This window comes from Zootoca vivipara, chromosome 17, assembly GCF_963506605.1.
Source record: "Zootoca vivipara chromosome 17, rZooViv1.1, whole genome shotgun sequence".
NCBI lineage: Eukaryota > Metazoa > Chordata > Lepidosauria > Squamata > Lacertidae > Zootoca > Zootoca vivipara.
Window position 1 is genome coordinate 3,021,913 of NC_083292.1, and position 25,856 is coordinate 3,047,768.

A 25,856-nucleotide genomic window follows, 5' to 3' on the forward strand; every position below is an offset into this window, starting at 1 on the left:
TTCCTCCTTTCAATCCCCACCCTAGTGCTGGCTGTGGAGTTCCCTCCCCCTGGGAGCACTGGTTCCCTTGAAGTGGAGTTCATAATGTAATTGGGTCCTTGACGGGCCCAGCTGTGGAAGGATGGGGGCACCCTTGGGAGGCCAATCTCGTTTGCTGAATTGATTGAATAAAAGCTACCTCCATTCAGGAAGCTGTCAATCCAGGTCTGTTCCCCAGCATTAGCACCCTCCAATGGTGCTGATTAATGGTCTGGCAAATCTCTTTCTCTCCCTCTGCTCCTCCCAGACGGTCACCTGGGAGCTAGCCTTCAAAGGGCCAAGCAAGGAGTTTCACCTCCCCCCCCCCAAAGCCCCATCTGAAATCTGAGCATTCCCAAAGAGCGACATTTCCATTACAAAAGCTGTTGGCTGAAGTGTGTCTCAAGTGGAAATTCACTTTTCTCCCTTCCCCCTGCCTTCTCTCTAAATGTGAGCTTTAGAAATCTCATTTCCTTTCTCTGATAAGAGTGCTGAAAAGGGCACTAGGGTGTCCCCCCACCCAATTTCTTCTCATAAATGAGATTAAAGGAAATGCACTGTGACTAGGCTCAGAATACAGTAGCTTTTTCCTTGCTTCTTTCCCTCTGCTCTCTAGAACAGCTTTCCCTAACCTAGAATCATAGAATCATAGAGTTGAAAGAGACCACAAGGGCCATCCAGTCCAACCCCCTGCCAAGCAGGAAACACCATCAAAGCATTTCTGTCAGATGGCTGTCAAGCCTCTGCTTAAAGACCTCCAAAGAAGGAGACTCCACCACACTCCTTGGCAGCAAATTCCACTGTCAAACAGCTCTTACTGTCAGGAAGTTCTTCCTAATGTTTAGGTAGAATCTTCTTTCTTGTAGCTTGAATCCATTGCTCCGTGTCTGCTTCTCTGGCGTAGCAGAAAACAACCTTTCACCCTCTTCCATATGACATCCTTTTATATATTTGAACATAGCTATCATGTCACCCCTTAACCTTCTCTTCTCCAAGCTAAACATGCCCAGCTCCCTAAGCCGTTCTTCATAAGGCATGCTGGCTGTGGTTGATGGATGTTGGAATCCAACAACATATTGAGAGTGGCAGTTCGGGATAGGGTTCTAGCCCTACCTGGAGATGCTGAGGATTGAACCTGGCACCTTCTGCAAAAGGCCTTCTGGATGGGATGCTAAGCCTGATGGATGATTCTCCAGCTTCTGTTTTGATTGGGGGGGGGGGGTAATGGCAGTTGTTTCTTCCTTGGAGCACCCAGTCTCATCCTTTGCATCCAGTTTCATCTTCATCTTCATCTCTGCTCTCCTCTTCTTCTCTCGCCTCCTGTTATGCAGTCCTGTTTCACAGCAGCATCTCTCCCCCATACACTGTGTACAGCTCAGGGACCAAGTGTGGTTTGGCACTAGCGACTTGTGTGCAATCTCCACATGAGAGTATATAAGACTTGGCATCCAGCTTCCCCTTTCTCTAGTTTCAGAGAAAAATGCCAACTGCAGATATTCCAGGAGAGGATGAAACCTGAAGCATGTGAATCCCTCCAGCTCTGTTTGGATGCTAAAAATAATTGGCCTGATCTTGTCCTTGGGCTGTCCCTGTGGCACATACTTGTGGAGGGGGGGCAGTTAAAAGCCTTATTCTGGGGCTCAAGGATTCTTTTGTGTGGGACAGGAAGAGCTTGCTGGTGGTAAGAGCCAACAGTGGAATGGACATGCTCGGAAGGTGGTGGACTTTGTTTTCTTGGACGGTTGTAAATAGAGGTTGTGTGGCCATCTGTCATGGGTGCTTTAGCTGAGATTCCTGCATTGTAGGGGGTTGGACTAGATGACCCTCTGGTCCCTCCCAATTTTAAGATTCTATGTTTCTATGATTCTGCCTTCCAACTCCAATTCTATTATTCTATGAAACACAAAGTTTGGAAGCTCCCTGTGTAGCATTTGCAAAATGTGACAAGAGATCCTGGAAAAGCAGGAATGGCACAGGAGTTCCACACTGGTGTGAGTGAGGCCATTTTTTAAAGGCTGAAGCTAATGGGAACTTTATTTTTAATGCAAATACTAGCTGTAGGGGGGCAGTTTTAATCAGGGCTGCAACAGGGGAGGAAAGAGTTAAGTTCAAAGCCGCATTTAGCATTACAACTGGTTTGGCCCTGACCCAGGCACCCCCAAACTTTGGCCCTCCAGATGTTTTGGCCTACAACTCCCATGATCCCTAGCTAACAAGACCAGTGGTCGGGGAAGATGGAAATTGTAGTCCAAAACATCTGGAGGGCCGAAGTTTGGCCTAACCTGTGAATGCAGCTCTTGTGAAACTCTACCATTTAATTCTGCTTTAATGTCGCCCACCCCTGCTCTAACTGGTCACTATTTGATTAGATGCCACTTGGGTCGGATGCAGCACTGTTCTTACATTATTATGACTTGACCACAAGGCCAAACATCAGCAATTTGTATTCTGACTGGCAGTGGCTTAACTTCTGCCCTTCCCAGCGCTTTGTTCTGACAATTTATATGCTGCTTAATGATATGCTGCTTAATGACAATTGCCTTTAAGTGGTGTAGAGAAATTCAGTACAATGAAACTAACAATGGGTTAAAACTAAACGACCAAATGCCAAGAAAATCCAGCATGGCCACCTTTGCCTTCTAAAGAGGAAACTCTCCCCAAATTAAGGGATGTAAAAAGGAAGTTGAAAGGCAGAGGCAAGACCAGGGGTCAGCAAACTTTTTCAGCAGGGGACCAGTCCACCCTCCCTCAGACCATATGGTGGGCTGGAAATTTTTTTTTGGGGGGGGGGGAATTGAACGAATTCCTATGCCCCACAAATAACCCAGAGATGCATTTTAAATAAAAGGATACATTCTACTCATGTAAAAACATGCTGATTCCCGGACCGTCTGTGGGCCGGATTGAGAGGGCAATTGGCCCACATCCGGCCCCCGGGCCTTAGGTTGCCTACCCCTGCTTTAGAGCACCAGAGTTATGTAATGGCAGTAGACGTTGTTGGACCACAACTTGCATCCCTCTTATCGTTTGGCTGTGCTTACTGACAGGTGGCCGTCCTCCAAGACTGATGAGAGACGGAGGCAGGCAGCAAACAGAGAGCCACAGCTCAGCCACCCAGCTCTTCATCCTTTTGGGCAGAAGCCTCCTCTTTCCTTGCTCCCCAAAAGTCTCACAGCTGGAAATGCCAAGGATTGCATTTTCCTGCGGACGGGGGGGTGGGGAAGCAGTGGCTTCATTCCTCACAACGATGTTTTAGCAGAAATTATTCCCTTTCCCCGCAATGTGATGTTTATTCCTGGTTAACAGTAAGTGTACCTTGGAGTTTTAGGATTACTGGTATAATTACACAATATGTGCAGAAATGGGGTTGGGAGCCAATTTTTCTTAAAACTGCCCTGAGCTGTGAGCAGCTGTTGCAGAGAACAATTAATGGGAAAGAGTGAAAAGGGAGATGCTGTCAGGAGAGTGAGCTAGTTTTTTTGCAGTTTCCCCCCTGAAATGACTTCTTCCAAGAGGGGGAAGGGCCACAGCTCAGTGCTGGAGCAGCCGCTGTGCATGCAGAAGGTCAGTGGTAGGGCTGGGAGAGAGCCCCCTCACTGAAACCCTGGAGAGCAGCTGCCAGTCAGGGTAGACAATGCTCATGCTTCTAAACTGAGTATAAAATAAAGGTCTTGCCCACTGCGAGAGCTAAACTTGGTCCTCATAACAAGTTGACGAGGCTGAATGCAGTGTTTGTGGATGGTTGCAGGCCTGTAGAGGTGATGGAATAACTCACCTGCCATAGTTCAGTGGTAAAGCACCTGTGTTGCATACTGAGGACCCCAGGTTCAACCCCAGGCATCCAGCTAGGACTGGAAAAAACCCTAGAGTTGCTGCAGGCAGTGTAGACAGTGTGGAGCCCAATGGTCTGACTCTGTATAAGGCAGATTCCTATGTTCCTCTTCCTTGTCTTGGTCAACTCAAGACAACGAAAAGAGTCTGGCAGCTGCCCAGATAGAGTGAATCACCAGTAAAAAAGGGGAGGGAACTGGTGGGTTTTATTGGGTAGGTGAAGGTATATAATTAACTATATTTTCTCTCCTTACAGACCCACATATGTAGGTTAGCAGGGAAAAGGATCAGCGTTTGAAAAGCATGGGGCTGAGCAGAGTTTAAATCTCATACAGTTTAATTGAATGCATAGGAATTGGCCATTAGACTGGACCCTTTATGACCCTGTTTTTCAGGGAAACAGGTTACAGACTGAAAAGACATGTGCCTGATCCTGGAACAAGTGGACAGGTGTCTGTTTCCATGGTTGGTTGGTTGGTTGAAGAGAGAGAAGGTGGAAGGAACAAGAAATACTTATTTGCTTCTTCCTCCCAGGAGAGGAGGGGAAATGACATCACACAGAGCCTTCTCTACCAATTACATTTCTGTGGTCTGAATCTCCTTATCGGTAATTCAGCTCTGTGGTCTTAACCCCTTCACATGCTAAGTGGCAAGAATATGCATTATTATTAGATTTGACTGAATGTCTCCCAAAGGGGCCTCCCAGTTGCCAGGAGTGTAGGGAACACCAGTTGGTACTACCAAACAATGTTTGCTTTGTTGTCCCCCCTCCCCTGGTTGGGGAGGCTGCCTGTGATTAAGGCAGCAAACTTGGATGTGGGCCTCTTTGTGAGGGGCAGCTGCTAAAGTGACAGCCATGCACCTCCTCAGTGGTTTAAGGTTACACACCCAGCCATCTGTCCTCTGTGTGAGGAAAGAAAAAGAAGGCAGTTATGAAAGCAGTTAGTGCCTACTTTTGAAACAAACACAAGTGAAATGTTGAATGTCTGGGAGGCGTACACTACACCTGCATTCATACAACCAAAGCACATGCTTGGTGTGTTCAGAAAGGCAAACCTGGAATTCCTGAGAAGTTTCTTTGAGGGTTCCTCAGCAAGATATTTAATGGCAGTACAAGAATGTTTTCTAATCTGCCTTTCTCCCCCTTTCAACTTTGCAGGATCGGGGCCTAACCGGAAAACTGGAGCCGGTTTCACCAGCCAGCCCTGTCCATCCTGACTCTGAACTGGATCTGTTGCCAGCCAGGCTGTCTAAGGAGGAGCTGATCCAGAACATGGACCGTGTGGACCGTGAAATCACCATGGTTGAGCAGCAGATTTCCAAGTTGAAGAAAAAACAGGTAATTCCTCCCCCAAACAATTGCTGTCACTCAAATAGCCTCCCTGAACCTCATCTTTGTTAATCGGGTTACAGCTGGCATTTCAGCATATTTCAGAGTGTAACCAACCACAGAAATGAGCTGGTTTTAAAACATTTGAGCCAAAGTAGGCCACGTGATTTCACAGCTCTGCCCTGCAAAGGCATGCTACTACCGTAGTATATTACAGTGGGTGGTGTGTAATGTTTTAGGCAGCAGCAACCACAATACCAGCTGCATTTCCCTTCCTAAACTCCATTGCATGTGTCATATCCAGAGCAAATATTTCTCCATTCCCTTTCCAACTGTCATGAGCCCCTTGGCTCTGTCAGAATCTGGCATAGTTTGGCAGTCCCAGACACAGGAGGAGGAAGGAGGAGCTCAAGGAGGAGTGAGTGCCTATTATTGTGACTCTAGATGCCACAGAGGAGGAGGAAGCAGATCTGCTGGCTCTGTCCCTCCTGTGGAGCACACAGCTTCATTATGGAAGAGTGAGGACTTTGACCAGCTGGAAGGAATCTGACAGGAAGCGTCACAGCTGGAGACATAAGGGAAAGTCTTGTCACCAAGAACCCAGTGCCACCTTCTTAGGTGGGATCGTATGTGTGAGAATTCTGTGAGTGAGCCTGCCCTGTTGGGATGTCATCGTAGCTTCTGTTCAGTTGTGAACCTCTTGCCTTGCACATGTACCTTGGGATCCTGACTTTGGACCTTGTGCTTGCTGCTGAGCCTGTGCCACTATTAGCCTGAATAAAGATCTCCACCTTATTTGCAAGTAATCACTGTTGCAGTGTTTTGGGATGGGAGCCTCACACTGCACATTCCGAGTAAGGTTAATTTGATATGGGGATCACTGCCCTCGCTTTGAATTAGCCTCATTTGTCATCAGTGATTTTGACACAACACCAGTTCTAACTGGGTGGTTTGACAGCAAGGCATCACATTTGCAATATGTTCCCTGATTGACTGGAATTGCACTGTGAGGAACAATAAAAGAACAGCAGCAAAGCAGTTGCCTAGAGGAGTAAACAGCTGTGGGCAAGCAGATGCAAATAGAGGGAGGGAGCTTTGGAGATTGGCGTTGTTGCCCCCCAAATGCTTAGCTGAGAACTTTGATTAGACATGGCCATAATTTTCAGGAGATTGATTCTCCGTATGTGTATGCTGAGAGGGTTAGTTTTTAGATAGCAAAGAATTTTTCATAAGCATAAAGGCAGGCTGTCTTTTCTGTGCATGTGGTAGAATCCTCCCCACCCCCAAGCAAAACAAGTTTAATTAATCCCAGACACCTGCTTTCTGTTGCTGTCTGTCACAGCACGATTGAAAGGGCTTAGGGGCTCAAGAGAGGAAAAGATTTCAGAAGCAGCTGCACAACCAGGCCCTATAGAGTGACTGCAACATCTGGAACTACCATCTTGGGAGGGTGGCATAGCTGCCAAGTTATCCCTTTTTTAAAGGGATTTTCCCTCATGCTGAATAGGCTTCCTCGCGAGAAAAGGGAAAACTTGGCAGCTATGGAGGGTGGGTGGAGGGAAGACAGCAGTGGGAAGGCAAAGAGAGGTATGGCGTTTTCCTTTTGTATTCTCTTGCCAAGTTTAAAGATCCAAGTAGATAAAACATTTGTATTTGCAAACATTTGGAGGCATTTTCCTCCATTTTCATTGAAAGGAGTCTTCTGGGGGTGGGGAGTGCTTCAACATTAATAGTGACCTGTGTAAATGTGTCTGATGGATGTACAGTATTTGTATAAGTTCCAGGAGCAGAGCACACCCAGCCACCCACCCCATGTCACAACCAAACTGCTCTTTCCAACACCCCCCCCCCAAACATACTGCATAAGGACAGCACAGTCAAATGCAGTGGGCTGTTTTTGATTAGTCACAACACCAACAGATGCTTCCTGCACTTGGGGGGGGGGGTGTTTCCAGGAACATTTTGATTATTGCTGGTTCTTGAGATGCTAAGTGTAGGGAGAAAGGCAGGGAACAAACCATACATGCGAGGTGGAGCTCCTTCTGCAGCAGCATCAGGAACATGTTGTATACATGAGCCTTGCATTTCAGTGCATTTTCGCCCTCCCTCTCATTGGGAGGCCTCCAGGAAATAATGAGTCACACTTTTTTAGGCCATGCAAGCAAAGCCAACATCCTTGAGACTTCCAAAAATGGAAACAAAAAGTGGAAAATGGAAGGCTAAACAAAACTGCCACAGCTTGGAATGTGGAGAGTCTGCCTGCAGCCTAGACATTTTCAACTTGAATGTTGCAGAAAGTCTTGTCTGTTGACCCTTGTCTCCCCACCCCCTTCTATTAATGGAAAGCCACATCTTAATGAGCTGGTTAGCCCACATGCTACAGCAGCCTTCCTCAGCCTGGCACCCTTCAAATGTGACTGGACTACAACTCCCATCATCGCTGACCATTGGGCTGATGGGCGTAGTAGTTCAACAAACATCTGGAAGGCACAGACTGGAGAAGGTGGCTTCTTCTATGACAGATCTTTTCCTAACATTGCCCACACTAGAGCTGTGCATTCCATAAAGCTGTGTCAGGAGTTTTGGCTGAAGCCATGTTTTTAATTTGGAAGCTGCTCAAAGTGGTCTTCCAAGTGAGGGCTGCCATGTATGATAAAGTAGTGATCCACGTGGCTGAGTGGAATAGCAGAGCTTGCAGAACAAACTGTCCCACAGTGCAACCTACTTTATTAAGAATCTAAGAACATAAGAAGAACCCGCTGAATCAGGCCAGTGGCCTGTCTAGTCCAGCTTCCTGTCCTCACAATGGCCACCCAGATGACTGTGGCAAACCCTGTGGCAGGAGCTGAGCACAAAAGCACTCTCCCATCTTGAGGTTTCCAAAAGTGTTGCTGCCTCTGACCACGGAGGCAGAGCATAGCCATTGTGCCCAACTTGCCTTCCATGAATTTGACCAGTCCTTTTTTAAAAAGCCATTCAAGTTGGTGGCCATCACTGCCTCCTGTGCGATCAAGTTCCATAGTTTAAAATGTGTGCTGGTTCCTTAAATATTTGAGAACTTTACAGGTGTTATCCTTTAATATAGTGTCTTCAGCAAGTTGCCTAGTTCCTTTAGCCTTCCCTCCCCACATGGGTTTTCCTTCTGCACCTTTTACAAAACAGTGGTACCTCTACTTACGAATAACTCTACTTACGAATGTTTCTACTTACGAAAGGAGCTCCGTCCGCCATCTTGGATGCGGTTTAGATAGGATTTTTTCTACTTACGAATTTTTAGATAGAGATTTTTTTCTCCCAATGCATTCCTATGGGATTCGACTTAACAATTTTTTCGACTTACGAATGTGCGTTCGGAACACATTAAATTCGTAAGTAGAGGTACCACTGTATTTATAAGCTCCAACTGGTTCTTCTTGACTTCTAACCACTCATCTAAAACCAAATTTGTGAAGGAATTCACAAGACTTGAAATGGAAGCCTGTTGGCCAAAGGCTGGGGTCTAGTCTATGGGATTGTCTGGTTTCAGACTTTGCAGCACTTTTCAGATGCAGAAGGCATTAGTGGTTTGCAGCACCAACCCTTCTGATTAGTGAGCAGTATGAAGTCTCTTGATTGGCCTGGTCTAGTGAAAAATAAATAAATACAGGGAGCAGAATCTTTTGCCTCTTGCACTACTTTCTGACTTCTGTCCAATCTAGTACCTCAAGATACTGTCTTCTGAGACACATAGGGTTTTATCCAACAAAGTCATCCCATCCATGCAAGAATTTCCACTTGTGCAACAACTCCCCCACTCTCTCTGCCCCATCTGCCCCCCCCCTCAATCTGTACTGGGCATTCTGTTGCACACACTGAAGTCCTTGTGTGAATGGGATGACCTCATTGCCCCAAACCCTCAAGGTCCCAGGTTGGCGGGAACAACACGGTACTTCAGTGGTGGGGAACCCTGTGCACCTCCAGATGTGCCTGGTGATTGGCCATGCTGGCTGGGCTGAGGTGGATTTGCCCAAAGGCTCTCCAACACCACCATGCTCCAAGCGGCCTTTTTCGAGTGTGGAGTGGAGAAGAGCTATAACTTCCCAAGTGCGTGACCAACATCTGTGATATTTTTGTCTGCAACTAAAATGAGAAATTGGTTCAAAGTTCCTCTTAGAAACTGACTGGCTGGACATCTGCAGCATTGATGGAGAGTCAGGGTCATGCTGTCACCCCCTCCTGTGTAGCCGCAGCAGGAGGTTTCTCTGTTGCAGGGAAGGAGAGAGAGCACGCAATTGTTGGCTGGGGAGTGGGAAGAGCAACTGGTAAACTGCCAAGACTCATTCTGATTATAAAGGTCACAAAGCTTGGCTTCTCTCCCCCGCCCCCAAACGTTGTAGACCTTTATAATAAAAATATATTGTATGTCCACATTGACCTGCATTATTTTTATTTTCTGTTGTCTTTTACATTATCTGCAAATCCCAATAGAGGCTGCTCACTTGGCCAGATCTGCTGTGGTCAGGCTTTATTGTTTTTAGAGGGTGCTGAGGAGACATTTCTGTTGCTGGCTGCCTGCCTGCCTCTTGGGGACAGCTAGCGAGGCACATGCTTTTCTGGGATAAAACGTGGCTGCTGATATTTTATTTTGGCTGCAACACAGGAGCCCTCCTGGGTAACCAGGAGCATAAATACTGCAAAAAGCAGTAACGTACCTATGGGGGATCCTTTCAGATTATGCTCCTGGGCTCAACTGTGGTATAAAGGCCACTTGCCTCATGGCCCGATTTGGCCTCCTGGCCGTCTCCAGCCCTTGGGAATTGGCTAGTTCCTTCCAAGGCTGGATTTGGGTGCCATGAGAAATGCTGCATCTGGTGGGAGTTGGGCGCAGTGTGATGATGATGTGCTTCAGGGTTCCCTGTTCCCACCAGCAGCTGCCAATGAGTGAACTAAAGAAATTTGGAGCACTGCAATGCCACACATCTGGCTTTCCTAGACCATGGATGGGGAACCTTTGGCCCTCCAGATATTGCTGGACTACAACATAAACCAACATGATTTGTTGTCGGGGGGAAAACTGTGGTTAGTCACAGAATTATAGAATTGTAGAGCTGGAAAGGACCAAGAGGATCATCTAGTCCAGCCCCCCGCAGTGCAGGAATCTTCTGCTCAATGTGGGGCTTGAACCCACAACCCTGAGATTAAGAGTCTCATGCTCTACCAACTGAGCTATCCTAGTCAGCTGCACTGCATTCACACATTCAAGCACATCATAGTTAAACTAAACAAACCATGGTTTAGTGTAATGTGTGAACCAGGCTATTGTACTGAGGAGGACAGTTGGACCAAAATTCCTTCTATCGCAATTGGAATGATGTGAGGGCTGAGTGAACTGAACTTCCTTAATAATCTTTGACCAATGAATTGACTCTTATTTTTTTTGGGGGGGGGGGATGACTTGATCTATTCTTTCTCACAATTTAACCTGCCAGTGAATCCTAGCCAGAATTTCAAGCTGACACTCTATCCATTGGAACAGACAGGTTCACAATAGCTTAGGAAAGGCTAGATCTACACTTGACGAAAATCATACAGGCTAGAAACTTGTCTTTTTTAAAAAAACAAACCATAATTAAAGGTGAGAGTTGCTTCAAAACCAACTGTTTTGCATGTGACCCACCCCAACCAGAATTAATATGTGTCACATTTGTGTAAATCATTGCATCTGTGGTTGCTAGGGAATTTCAACCAATGGTGCAAGTAGTGATGAAGAGTTAGACCAGGGTGGGAAACCTCTTGCTCTCCAGATGTGGGGCTCAATTTCCTACCATCCCTGACCATGAACCATGGAGCCTGGGTCTGTTGGGAGCCGGAGAGACCACAGCAGGTTCCCCAACCTTAATGGCAGACTTTGTGAGCACAGCAACGCCACACATGCAAGTGCTCACACTTTTCTCTCTTCCCTTTTCAAAATCCCACAGCAGCAGCTGGAGGAGGAAGCAGCAAAGCCACTGGAGCCAGAGAAGCCCATCTCCCCTCCGCCTATTGAGTCCAAGCATCGCAGCCTGGTCCAAATAATCTATGATGAGAATCGGGTAAGTCCGGAGGTGCTTGATGCTTTGGGGGAAATGCTCTGTTCAGGCAACCCAGAAGTGGCCCCTTTAACGGGTCACGGTTATCCAAATTGTGCCCTTCAGTAAGATTTCTCTTTATCTTGCATAATGTATTCCGTAGCGTTTATTGTTTTGCACAATTTGTTCCTCTGGGAGTGGGGCACAGGTCTGGACGGCTTATCTGCCCCTCACCACAGGAAACCGCAACCCTTTATTTTGTTGGCTTCTTGAGATGCAGGCAGCACTCCCAACCCGTCTAGTGTGTCTGGCACCTCTCTTCTCCCCTCTCCCCCTTGGGCTCTCCAACTTGCTAAAAGCAGGTCTCTCTTAATGCTAGCTTTGCAGGGCATTGCGGAGCAGAAGCAGCAGCACTTCCCCTGGAGACTGGCTGCTTTTTCACCCGCCCACAAAGACTGCTGTGTTTCTCTCTCAGATGCAAGTGAGCCTTTGAGCAGCCGCCTGCGAGCTTCCTTTTTTGAGAGCTGACCTCATCGTTTCTCTCTGTCTTTTCCTCGTCAGCGTGCTCTTTCTCGCTGGAGAGGGAGAGTTCATGTAAGGACACCCACTGCAGCGTTTTCCCTTTCACGCCTTGTGCTGCGTCAAGAAAAGCCAAAGCCTCTCTCTTGAAAGAATCAATTAAGGCGCAGCACCCTGGTTTTCTGGATCCTTTAAAGTCTCCCCCTTCCCCAAATCCTCTGGTGGACAGGCAGGCTGGGAAAGGGTGACGGTTGGTGGCAGAGAAGCTCCAAGCGTCTCTTACCATGCCTTACTGCCTGCCGGCTTTTAAAAAATGCTTTTTAAAAAAGGAAAAAAAGGAAAAAAACTCAGTGTGATGCAGCAATGTCTATTGGCTCTTGGGACTGTGTCTGTAAAAATCAATAAGATTAAATTTTAATTCCTTTTCTGTCTCAGCACTTGTATCTCTGAAAGGGCATAGCTGTCTGTCTAATACACACAACATTATGCTAAACAATTGAGAGTTGAAGTACTTTCTCACCCACCCCAAGTAGTGAGTTCCTCCCCACCTCTAAAGAAGAATGGCTGTGCAGCAAGTGTTGAGTTCATTTCATTGGTAAATCTGCGATTGTATAAGCAAATTCATGGATGTTTTGTCTGTGGGTGGCTATTAGCTACCAGTGGTTAATTATTATTTATTTCATTTATGAATCAGTTCCCGTGAGGCACCCTGAAGCAATTTACAATATAAAAACACATATAAGCAGTTACATGTATAAAAACAGTTAAAACAATTGCAGATTGTGTGTTTGTATGTGTGTGTGTGTGGGTGTGTGGGTGTAGGTGTAGCTTCTGGGTTTGAAGGTTGTGCCAAAAACTTCATGGACAAAGTGTGTTTTCAGGACCTTATGCATGCACAGCCTGACCTCTTCCACTGAGCTATGGCACTTCCCCAGTTGGAGGAATAGGAGGGAGGCCTGTTTTCCCAGCAAGGCTCTCTCTGTGTGTTTCCTTCCTCCATCCATGCGAGAAAGCTGGATCCTGAATGGAAATGCTTATGCCTTGTTCTGAGGCATGGTGGAGCTGAGCAATGCTATAAATAAAATCCGGAGCACGGTTCAGCCGCCGCCTCTCTGGAATGGTGACTGGAATTATTCCAGGAAAAACACCTCCCTCCTTTCTCTCAAAATAACTCCAGTTTCCTCATCTCTTCCCACTCGGCTCACAAAAGCCTAAGCCCCCTCTGACAACCACTGAAGCACATGAGTGACTCACAGGGCAATCCTAAACATGTTTTTTTGGGAGTAAGGCCTGATCATTCAGTGAAGTTTGCTCCCCTTGCAAGTATATCTAGATTGTAGCCTCAAGGAACTAGATCGCTTGCAGCACCTTGTAGGCAAGTTATGTCATTTCCCAAGAGCTTCGGGGATTTTATCTGTAGGTACACTCTGTCTCTCCTCTCCCTTTTAGTTACTGAAATATTTTTACCCTGCCTTTTGACCCAGCAGGCCTGCAGGGGAATTTATAATCTGGTGAAGGGAAGGGGTAAGTTAAAGCATCACAGTAAAACAGTGCAGTTTATTAAAGCAGTCAGAGAAAGCCAACACTTCATAGGCCAAAGCTGGAGAGCCATGCTAGTCATCTGGGATGCAGTGGAGCAGCTGCCTTGCATGCAGAAGGTCCCAGTTTCAGTCCCTGGCATCTCCAGGTGGTGTAATAATAATTGCTTCTATTCTTATTTGGTTGCTTTTTCCAGAAAGGTGAATTCAAAGCAGCTTGCAAAAATAAGTGTAAAAACAAGAGTTAAAACATCCTAAAATTCACATCAATATATCCAGGAAATCCAACTCGACACACCCCACTGAAAGATAAGCAGAAAATTGAGGTCTAAAGGACCTGGGTGCATAATTCCCTCCCCCCAAGTGCCTTATAATTATTAATAATAATTTTATTATTTATACTGTAGCCTTATTAGCTGATAAGGGTTCTTAAGTTGCGCCCAGGCAGGGACAGAGACAGTCAATAACGACACCGGGGTTGAGTTCCATTCAGTAAATTTAAGAGACTCTTAAATTTAAGAGACTCAGCTCACGACAAGAGTAAAGAGACACAAATTTGCAAAGCTTCTTATACACTTCTTGGGCTCCTTTCCCCCTCCTCTGTAAATGTGTGCACGCAAGGGGGTCACAAGTACATATAAGGAAGATCTGTGTCCGGTCCTTATATGCTGACTCATGCTACCCCGGTAGCATCTTCACCCGGCCTCGAGTGGGGGCTTGAATTCCTATCTATTTTGCCTGCTCTTTGCGTCAGACTGCTAGCATCAGACAAGACAGTCATCCGGCCTTGAAAGCTTAGCAGGGCATTCTGTCTTGCTCTCGAATGTTTTTATTACACTTTGGCCCACTTTGGTACACATACGCTGAGGCAAAAAGGAAAGCATTTTAAGAAGCATTTTAGGGATAGGGGGGGGGGGCTAAGCCATACAATCAGAATTATACAATGCACATTATATGATCAGATTTAGCTCAATAACACAATTGGCAAATCTCTCCCTTCAATACCTGTCCATTTGGCTGGGTTGCCCTGGCCTAGAAACAGAGGGTGATGGCTCCAGGCATACCTGTGAAGATCATTCTTCAAATGGGAAAGCACTGAGAAAGCAGTGCAATGCAGCTAGAGGGCACCAGGTTGGGAAGTGCTGGGATAGACAATGCTAAGCTAGGTGGGCCAATGGTCTAACTTAGTCCAAGGCAACTTCCTGTGTTCTGACAGGAGCCAGCCAGATGCCTTTGGGAGCCCGCAAGTTGAGCATGAAGGCAACAGACCTCCCCTTTAGTTTGCCCCCACTGTTTGAAGTTAATAGCAGATATCTCAGATGGGAGTCCTATTTTTTTCACTGAACAGTGGAGAAATTGTGGTGGAGCTCATAGGACTGAACAAGGCAACGTTAGAAGTGCAACGGTGTGTTTCAGGGTACACCCACACCCATAGCTGCCAAGTCCGGGTCGTAAAGATCCAGGATCGGCAGCGCGTGCATGACCGGAAGTTGCGTGACGCAACTTCCGGTGGCGCTTCGCCCTTCTATGGGCATCAGAAAATGGCGGCGCCAGCGCCGGAAGTCGCTTCCGCGCATGACCGGAAACACGTAAAAGCGACTTCCGGCGCTGGCGGCGCCATTTTCTGATGCCCATAGAAGGGCGAAGCGCCACCGGAAGTCGCGTCACGCAACTTCCGGTCATGCGCGGAAGCGACTTCCGTCGCCGGCGTCGCCATTTTCTGGTGCCCATAGAAGGGCAAAGCGGCACCAGAAAAATGGCCGCCGGGAAGAAGCGAATTTAAGGGAGAATGTCGGGATTTATCAGCAAACGGGAGACCGCCGGGAAACAGTAAGAAAAAAGGGGTTTTCCCGGCGGATACGGGATACTTGGCAGCTATGCCCACACCATACATTCAAAGCACATCCAGCACACATATAAAGGGCATGGCTTCCTCCAAGGAATCTTGGGAGCTGTAGTTTGTTATGGGTGCTAATAATTGCAGCTCTGTTGGGGGAAACTGCAGTTCCCACAAGCCTTGGGGGGAATCTACATACATCAAATGTGCTTTGGATATGCTTTGGATGTATGGTGTGGGTCTGCCCTGTTTGTGGGGTTGAAAACTGGATATGTTGGGTGGGAAAATACCAGGTCTTGTTAAACCCCAAGCAGTTTGTTTCTGGCTCACAGGAATTTGAAATATCTTCCCCGTGCCTGATGATAATGTGCAGAAAACAGAACTCGCCCTAGTCCTCAAAACCTGTATTACCTATGGGTGAACTTGTGTGGATGGATGGCCCTGCTTGTCATTCCAGAGGTCAAAGGTTAGATGAAGGGCATAGGGCAGGCATCCCCAAACTGCGGCCCTCCAGATGTTTTGGCCTACAACTCCCATGATCCCTAGCTAACAGGACCAGTGGTCAGGGAAGATGGGAATTGTAGTCCAAAACATCTGGAGGGCCGAAGTTTGGGGATGCCTGGCATAGGGCAAAGCAAAACGCATGCTGTGCAGGCAAAAGGTCCCAAGCTCAATCCCCAGCTAGGACTGAGGAAGACCCCCATTTGGAAACCCTAAGTGCAGTGCAGTGTAGTACACCAGTACAGTGTAGCAGCTGTATGGGAGTTGTGTCCAAAACATCTGGAGGGCGCCAAGTTGGGGAAGATAGCACTGAGCTGGATGGGCCAATGGTTTGACCCAGTGTAAGGCAGCTTCCTGTGTTCCTGCGACTAAATGCACCACTTGGGGCTCCTCATTCAGTGTGCTGTTTGCTGTGTTTGTGCCCTGCCCCTTCTACCAGAGAGATCAAAGGCAGCGTACAGAGGGGTTTCCCACAGTTGCCCCCCCCACAACAATCCTGCATGGGGAAGGTTAAATCAGGATCCCCATGATTTGGCCCAGGCCATTCAAGCACTGAGCTTTCTGCTTAAGTGAGGGTTTGAAACTAGATTCGACACTCCCTGCATCATCGCTCTGGTAAAGGAATAAAAGGTAACAGAATACGTTGCATGCTGTCCTGATTTCCAGGAACTCTGTGTTCCCAAAAGCTCCTCCTGGGGGTAATCTGACTAGCTCCTTAAATAATAAAATGTTTTAAGAACACTTTTTAGAGCAAATTCCTACTGGGGTGTAGGAAGCAGAAGCCCCTTGGGACAGTGAAAGAGCTACGAGCATTGAGATTGCAGCTCATTAGATCATTCATGTCGGTGTGTCATTTTTCCAGGCTGCCTCACTGGCCACATGTGAGGTTAGTTTCTTACTTTTTTGGTCCTGAAATGCTTTTTCAGGAAGGCTCTCTGAAGGCTTTAAGCACAGTGAGTTGGCAACTTCAGTACACCAAACTTTGATGCCCGTATCTTTAAGTGGCCCAGTGTGATATTGCACTGATCAGTAGGAACGCAATAAGCTGCCTTATGCTGAGCCAGGCCGTTAGTCTACTTGGCTCAGCATGTTGTCCACATTGGCTGGCAGCAGCTCCCCACCATTTCAGTCAGGGGGTCTTTCCCAGCCCTACCTGGAGATGCCGGGGGCTGAACGTGGGGCCTTCTGCATGCAAAGCAGGTGCTCTACCCTTGAGCTATGGCCCTGGGCTAGAGGCAGCAGCATCCTGCGATTTGGCCTTCTGCATGATGGAGCAGTCAAGGTCAGCATCAAATTTATGCCGCTCTGGTATCTATTACTCAGTGACAGTAATGGCATTGACCCTGCAAGGTGTCTGAATGTGCAGTGATATTTCTGTCAGTGTTTGGTGTACTAATGACACTGTAGTGCCAGTAAGGAAGGGATAGAACAGTGTGATTCATTTATTCTGCTAGGATATGCAGGTTTGGGAGAGTCTGGCTGTGGGATTAATTGTATGGACAGATCAACACTACTTCCTGTCTTGCTGAATTTAACAGGAAGTCTCCATTGCTCTGCATTGGTCTCCATGCCTGGGAGAGTTGGGCAGGGGGATTTTCTGAAGGATGTCCCTTTTGCTTTTTTATTACCAGGAATTTGTCTACTACTTATTCTATGGACTAAATATATTTTGCTCTGATGCCAAAGAGACTGTACAGTGGAAATCAGACCACCGGAGGGAAGCTGTATATTTACATTCCAACTGTAGTGTTTATGTACAGATTGAAAGACAGAGGAAATATTTGGATTAGCATTTCCAGAAATGAAAAAATATATATCACCGTCTCAGGGCCTGGTTTGAGGGCACATGACGCATTCACTTTGCTGAAGCTAAGCAGCTCTGTGTCTGTTCAGTGCCCAAATGATAGACCACCTAGGGACCCAGTATTTGCCACTTTGAATTGTATAATTGAAGAAGTAATTCATTAATGTTGTAGTATAGGTGACAGTGCAGTTTGTCCTGTGGATCTTTGGTGTTCTAGGAAGAGAGGCCATTTTCAGATATTAAAGGAAGACAATTGATCATCTGTAAACACACACACACACACACACACACACACACACACACACACACACACACGGAACAAGCCAGGCTAAAATATGCAGATGAAGAAATAGGGCTATGTAATAGAAGTTCTTTTTTGATTATGTCAAGTATCCTCCAGTGACTGAGATCAGGGGATTTAACTTTCACTTAGTGGTTCAACAGTGACAGATCCCCACCATATGTCCTGTGAACTGTAGTTTTCCACTCACAGAGCTACGATTCGCAATAATTCCCCCAACAGGCTACAGTTCCCAGAATTCTTTGGGGGGAAATCACATGCTTTAAAGGTGCATTAGATGTGCTTTAGATGCATGGTGCAGATCTGCCCTGTGTCTCTAAGTGCACTTTGCATATCCTACTTTAAATTTGGTAAGCCTCCTAGGAGCCAGCCCCACTCATGGACAGCAAGCTGTCTTGCTGAGATGTCCCTGATTCAAGTATGCTTACCCAGAGCCCTGCTCCACACTTAGTTTTGATTCTGGTTGATGACGTTGATCCATAAACTTTATGAGTATTTGGAATACTAGGATTGAGTTTCTGATAAAAGAACATTTCTGCACTAGCAGCAAGACTGGTGTGTGACTCAGTATGGCCTAGCTGACTTGCCGCTCTGCCGTAAACATCCTTGTTCTTACCTACCCAGCAGCTCTGAGGGTGGGATCTGTACAGCTGATGGCTGTTTGCTCTTCATAATACTGCCTGCATACACCAAGTGCACTCAGAAACATGCCTTTATACAGATCCATGGCGAGATGGTGTTTGGAATACTGTATACAGCTCTCTAGTTGCTGCACTTCCCAAAGAATATTGCAGAGCTGCGGAAAGGTCCAGAAAAGAGCAGCCAAAATGATCACGGGGGTGGAGTGATTCCACTGTGGGGAAAGGCTTTTTAGTTTAGAAAAAAGGCAAGTAAGCGGGGAATAAGATAGAGGTGTATAAAATAATGCATGTCATGCAGAACATGGATAGACTGACATTTTCCTCCCTCTGCCATAATACTAGAACTCATGGACATCTATCTAGTGAGGCTGGATGTTGAGAGATTGAGGACACATAGAAGGAAGGACTTCTTCAGTTTGCCCCCACAGGAGGCAGAGATGGCCACCAAGGTGGATTAGGGCTTATCCACACATACCTTTTGACCCACTCTTTCAAGGCAGAGGTCTGTGTTTTAATGTTCAGTGTCGGAGCATTTTTGGTTTCTCCCCAGGGTTTCCCTGCAAAAACTCGTTCTTTAAACCTGAATCGGAGCAATTGTCAACTCGGGTTGATGTTTGTTCCAATTGACCTTTAAAGAAGGTAAAGAAAACACAGAGTTTAAATTGAGGTCCGTGCTTGGAAAGGACTGAGGAAAGGTAAGTGTAGATAAGCCCTTAGATTAATTCATTGAGGATACAGCTATCTCTGGCTACTAGTCATGAAAACTGCCATATCAGGGGCAGTATGCCTTTGAATACCAGTCAGTGAGAACTACAGAGAGTGCTTTTGTGCTCACGTCTTACTTGTCGGTTTCTCAGAGGCATCTTTGGTCTCTGTGTTATTATGTCCAGTGTGTATGGAGCTTTCTCCCTGCGAGAGGTTTGGCGGAGCTCTAAGCGGGGAGTGTACTTTAAAAATAGCAGAATATATTTTGGTTTGTAGACACATTTAATTTAGCAATTGCTTCCAAGCAGTAATAAAATGACACTCACATAATATCAGGTTGGCATTGTGGTGTATAATATAAAGCAATAATACAAAACTCCCCCCTCAACACAGTGCGAATATGCTCCATATGACCTGCTGTTCGCAGTGTGTCACTGTATTCTGAATCCCCTTCTCTCCGGAAAGGAGACCTCAGCGTGATGTAAGCAGAGCATAAATCTTACATGAATGTGCGCCCAGAACTAGTTGAAAGTGAGTCACACATGTCTCATTGAAATTAGTCACAGTAAACAGAAAGTCTGGCATGGCTGATTGTCAGCCTGCAGATGAAATCCTGCCCTGCAAATCAATTTCATCTGACCTATTACCTAATTTTAATGAAGATGCATTAAAGATGTGCAAAGGCTGTTACAGATAAATACCATGGAAGAGGTTTGGGAAAAATTAATGACACTGTCAGGCAGGATACTTTATTGCCAGTGTTGGATTCAAAAGTGATTAGCAAATATTTTTTCCTAAGGTTACTGGTGTTGTAGGAAATGTAGAAAAAAATGAAGCTGAGTCTGTGCACGTTGGGTGGAGTTGTGATGAGGTTATAACTCATTGGGGGGGGGGAATTAAAGGTAATGGAAGGTATGATTGGTTATTCCACACCTACAAATCCATTACAAGTTCTCTTGGGTTGTTTGAAATCAGATGCATGGCCAAAGTATTTTATAGTAGAAAAATCTGTGAAGAGCAGCAAAAACATTATTAGCTGCTAAATGGCAAACTTGGGAAGTAATGAACAGGAGTGAGTTAGCAAAACATGGTATGTTGAGGAAATGTCTAAACCAGGGGTCCCCAAACTTACTTTGCCGAGGGCCGGTGCCGCCAGCGCCAATCGCGGGAGCGTGTGCCCATATGCGTATGCACACGCAATTTCCGGCGCACTTCTGGGTTGCGGGACCCCGAAAATGGCTTGTGTACATGTGCATGGGCCTCCTCCGGCCCGGAAGTGCGCCGGAAATGATCCTTGTGCATGCGCACAAGCTATTTCCGATGCTCCCGGCGACCTGGAAGTGGGCAGCCATGCCACACCGGTAAGAGCAGGCGGTGGGGGTTGCCGGGGGCTGCATAAATGAGCCTTGCGGGCCGCATCCAGCCCTCGGGCCTTAGTTTGAGGAACCCTGGTCTAAACTCACAGAAATAAGATTTATTTAAAAGTATTATTATTATACTAGTATGTCAGATTAGGGGAACAGGGACAAAGGCAGGATCAGTTTTAAGATTTGCCACCCCCCTGCATTGGTTAAATGAAGCAAAAACCTGATTTTATAGTTATTTGTGTGTTTTAACTGTTGAAATAGTAAGGAAAAATGTGATATAAAACTGATATATCTTATCTATGGAATGCAGGGGAGTTGTTTCGTAAATACTAGTAAATTTTGGTATGTATTACACACTTGTATGTGAGGTGTTTGTGAATGGTTTTGTCCACAGTTTCATTTGTCAGGGAAAAGAGCATAGAGAGATGGAAACATCCAATCCAGCATTTCCGTTTTCTGCATATGCACACAGGACACCTGAGCTGTGCCTGGTGCAAACCCCCCATAGCCCTGAAGCCTTCCTTGCTGGTTCTCCTGCCTTTTGCAACCAACTGCGTAGAGTCTTGTCAGGTCACAAAATACGCTCCAGGTCTCTGGGCTGCTTCTCTGAGGAGCAGAGATGTACACAAGGAAAAGAGCTTCCTTTCCCTCCTGGAATTAGATCAATTTAAAACCCTGTCACTCAGATGTTGTTTGACTATGTTTGTGCTCACACTTCCCTTTTCTGGCAGTGACTCACCCCCTCAGCCACCCTGTGGCTCCTTTGAAAGTCAGCCTGAAGTTGCAGACTCTGAAACCCGGTTTTTTGTGAGTGGTAATTCAAGAGCTGACCACTGGATGGCGTGACCGGCTGTGTAACATGTCCAAGAGAGATGCTTTCATTGTACAGGGGTTTAGCAAAGACACTCAAATAAGCTTAGCAGTCACGGAATAAGAGGAGAAGGCCTCTTTTGTGAATCAGCAACTGGTTAAAGGAACAGGAAGGTCAGAGTAAGAATAAATGGATACTTCTCCCAGTGGCAGAGGTGTATTAAGTATACTCTTCTCCAAGGATCGGTGTTGGACCCTATCCTCTTAACTTGCTCATAAATGATCTATTGTTAAAAATGGCTCCCTTTTTCTTTGTTGTAAGCCACTTCGAACATTGTGTGTGTGTGTGTGTGTGTGTGTGTAAAAGTGGCATACAGATAAAACAAATTGAATGAATGAATGAATGTTAGGGGGTAAGCAATGAGGTAGCCAAACTTGCTGATGATACCAAATTGTTTAGGGTAGTTAGAATAGAAAAAGATGACAGGAAGCTCCAAAAGGCTGTCCCCAAAATGGAGGAACGGGCAACAAAATGGCAAATGGAGTTCAGCGCAAACAAGTGCAAAGTGATGCATGATGGGGCAAAAAGTATTTCATGTCACATGCACTCTCCTGGCGTTTGAACCTGGTGGTGACTGACGATAACAACGACAGCTTGGGGTTGACAAAGAGGATTGACCCAGTGTGTGGCAGCCATGAAAAAAGGTGCATTCAGCCCTAGGGATCATTAGGAAAGGCTTCAGCCACAACATTGCATACAGTTTGGGTCATCTTACCTCAAACAGAATACTGCAGTGCTGGAAAGGATTCAGAAAAGGGCAACCAAATGATCAAGGGGCTGAAGCAGCTGCCCTGCGATGAATGGCAGCAAGGTTTGAGGCTTTTCAGTTTAGAGAAAAGGTAAGAGGTGCATAAGAGAAAAGGTAAGAAGGGACGCGGGTGGCCTAGGGCTTGCCGATCAGACCACAGAGCCTAGGGCTTGCCGATCAGAAGGTCGGCGGTTCGAATCCCCGCGGCAGGGTGAGCTCCCGTTGCTCGGTCCCAGCTCCTGCCAACCTAGCAGTTCGAAAGCACATCAAAGTGCAAGTACTGTAGATAAATAGGAACCGCTCCGGCGGGAAGGTTAACGGCGTTTCCATGCGCTGCTCTGGTTCGCCAGAAGGGCTTTGTCATGCTGGCCACATGACCTGGAAGCTATACGCCGGCTCCCTCGGCCAATAACGCGAGATGAGCGCCGCAACCCCAGAGTCGGTCACGACTGGACCTAATGGTCGGGGTCCCTTTACCTTTAAGAGGTGCATAAGATGAAGAACAGAGAGAAGATTTTATTCTCACGGTACCAGAACCTGGGGCCATCCAACAAACGTGAATATTGGAAGATTTAGGACAGACAACAGAAGGTGCTTTACCATGCACTGCATTTCACTCCCTCAGTCATGGCCAGTGACCTGGAGGCTTTAGAAGAGGATCAGAACAGTTCATGGAGGATAATGGTCACTAGCCACAGTGGCTGTGCTCCCCCTATCCTGTCAGACGAAAGATGCATCTGAATATCAGTTGCTGAGAGTCACAAGTAGGAACCACAAGTATCCACTATGACCCCACCTTTATTGTAGTCAGGTCATAAGCATCTGACTGGCCATCGCGAGAACAGGATGCTGGACTCGATGGTCCTTTGGCCTGATCCATCAGGTCTCTCCTTATGTTCATAGGGCTGATTCTATATAGCTTAAACTTGTGCCCTAGTGCTCAGCTCTGGGACCTGTTTTCAGTGCAAGGGCTCAGTTTTGAAACCTATAGGTGAGAGTGCCCCGGAGCAAGCCTAATTTGTTTATTTGCTTACTTTAAAAATATTTATATACCGCTATTCATAAACATGTCAGAGCAGTTTACAACAATTTGAAACATACAATGAAACCATATAACAATCTGTATACAGTGGTACCTCGCAAGACGAATGCTTCGCGCAACGAAAAACTTGCTAGACGAAAGCGTCTAGCGATTCTTTGTTGCCTCGCAAGACGAAGCTTTCTATGGCCGCGTCTTGCAAGATGATTTTTTTTTTGCTGCTTTTTTTTTGCCGTCTGCCGTTTGTTTCTTGAAATACCACAACAGCGAAGGGCTTTTACCCTGGCCCGCTTTCAGACTCTCCCTTCAGCAATTCAGGAAGGCCGCTATAGGAAGATACCTTACGAGGAGAGGAAATGCCCATGTGGCTCTGGGTAGCAGGAAACAATGGAACATTGTTGCAAGTATTATTGCAAGTATTATATAGACGTTTGAGCCAGGTTTATCCAACCCATCCTATATAAGTTCCCTGGGCTTTCAGAACAACATAACACCTCCCTATTACTACAGGACGAAAGCCTAGAAGTCATATATTCAGTCGCCAGATTCTGCGCTGCCATGATAGACATTCGTCGAAGGATGGTTTATGTTACAAATCAGTCCTAAAATGAAGACCCATATTGTTAGATCTGTATCATTGAAGTCTCATCCCTTATAGCTGTTTAACGAGTCCTTTTTAATCCCTCTTATTAGTTTTATCCACCCATTACTTATGCTTAACCAAGTATTTTATGTATATGTTTTAATCTATGGTTAGTTTTTGCCCCTATTTATTTAATGAGTATTTGTTTGGATTCATATTGTTATGTTATTTAAATGTTTTGCTTATGCTGGTCTGTGACTGAATAAAGTAAATTCATTCACTCCTTTAGTGTGATTGTGATGAGGTCTTATAAAACCCTTCTTACAGCCCGCAAACTGAGTTAATCTAAACTATGGTTTGTTTGAAACAAGCCAACTTCAAACCATGGGTTATGAAGCTTGCTTGTTTAAACAAACCATTAACCACAGCTTAGGAGTTTGAGCCCTACACTAAATTGTTCCTAATTGAAATCAGAAGTGAAAACTTCCCAATGTCTGATGTCTATGCTGGAGGAGGAATAGGAAGCAGGAAATATGGAGGCTCACTGTGGCTACTTCTTGTCACACTAAACTGCAGTAAAGTGTTGTCTTTTTATTAATTGCACAGTGCCTAGTTTTTAATTTGGATGCTAACTAATTGGGAGATATTTAAAATGAGATTATTACAAACTACATTCCCATGGTTGCATACTCAAAACTGCCAATGCTGATAAGAAATCCCTGTTAACAAGCATGGTCAAGGAATAATATCCACTCCTTTTGGTGCCATGGCATGCACTGGGAAGCTGAAAGGCTGTTAGGCGAGAGCAAGTGTTCCTCAAATGATCTTGATGGTGCATCCTCAGAGAGGGGTGAACCAACTTTCCTTGCTCAGTGTGTTGCTCCCGTAAGGTGCCTTAAACCCCATGCTCCATTTGCTGAGAACCATTTGTCTCCAGGCCCTTCTGTTCCTGGACCTGCCCTCTTTGCTTTCGTTCCTCATTGGCTTTTTAGGTAGCAGGTTTACCAGGCTGATAGTAAGAATCATCAGGGAGGGAAAGCAGCCTGTGTGTTAGTGGAAAGGTCATCTTTTATTTAATCGCTTTGGTGCCGTGAGCCCGTGACTCTTCCAAGCCCTGTTCTGACATGTCCCCTCAAGAGCATGTGTGCTCGTTTCATGTACAGTACTGTATATATCTGTGAGCACGAGGTAATCTAGCTTGGGGAGGAAAAGAGCAGGAAGATAAAGAGGAGAGGGAGAGTGCTGGTTGGTGGGTGAGGGCAGATGACCCAAGGACGGTGGTGCTACTGTGATCACATCCTTTCGACAAGGCCAGTTCCTGGAAAAGGGGGCATGACAAAGCAGACCTTCCCTCTCTCCCACAAGGTCTCTGCTCTTGGATAGCCACTGAAGTGATTGCGCAGTACCCAGACAATTTGAAAGTGAAAGAGAATTCATTTGTTGCAGGGAGAGGGAGAAAGGCTTTTTGGGGGTGTGAGTGTCTTGTGCTAGAAGATTGCCACTAAGGCACCACAAGCGGAGTATATCCATTCCCCCGCCCCATGGTTCCTTTTTGCAGCTGAGACCTTGAAGCGTATGTAAGAGTTTTCTCTTGCTGTTTGGGCTTTTCAACTTGGCAGCCGTTCAAACCCTTCCCAGTCTGTGACATTGTAGTGTGTGTGGGAGGGTTTTTTCTCTCTCTCTTGCTGTCTCTGTCTCTCTCTTTGTGCTTTTAACCTTTCTCCTCTTGCCTTGGGGAAGGGTGGGGAGGGAAATGAGGTTAAATTTGTATGCCCTTTGCCTTTGAGGGAAGATTTGAAGGAAGGGGAAGGCAAGTGAAACCTGCAAGTGGGGGACTCCAGTTGTTAAGTCATTTAGCATTCTCCTATTTTCCTTTTCACTGTTGCAGAAAAAAGCAGAAGCAGCACACAGAATTCTGGAAGGGCTGGGACCTCAGGTGGAGTTGGTAAGTTTGTCTGTGCATTTTAACAAATATACATACTGTGTTTTTTCTTTCCCTACAGCCACACCCACCGACCCTGCATACTTCCTTTCTCTCTGCTCCCCTCCCTTTCTTGTCATCCTTGGAGTTTTGGAGGGTAGCCAAATGGTTGAGAAGGAGGAGGACTGACTCCAGCATCTGCCTGATGGCGAGATCTGCAAGGAAGCCTCCCTCTGATTTCAGAATGGCCTGCTG

The 25,856-nt window shown here is 46.3% G+C and overlaps 1 protein-coding gene across 12 annotated transcripts in view; it reads left to right on the plus strand.

Annotated features, from left to right (window-relative positions):
* NCOR2 (nuclear receptor corepressor 2) overlaps nucleotides 1-25,856 on the plus strand; it is a 355,605-nt gene that overhangs the window by 129,529 nt on the left and 200,220 nt on the right. For all 12 annotated transcript variants that reach the window (XM_060269894.1, XM_060269902.1, XM_060269904.1 and 9 more), the window contains exons 5-7: nucleotides 5,009-5,188; nucleotides 11,137-11,250; nucleotides 25,569-25,625. In XM_060269894.1, coding sequence (XP_060125877.1) covers nucleotides 5,009-5,188; nucleotides 11,137-11,250; nucleotides 25,569-25,625 — 351 coding nt within the window. The remainder of the gene's footprint in view (nucleotides 1-5,008; nucleotides 5,189-11,136; nucleotides 11,251-25,568; nucleotides 25,626-25,856) is intronic.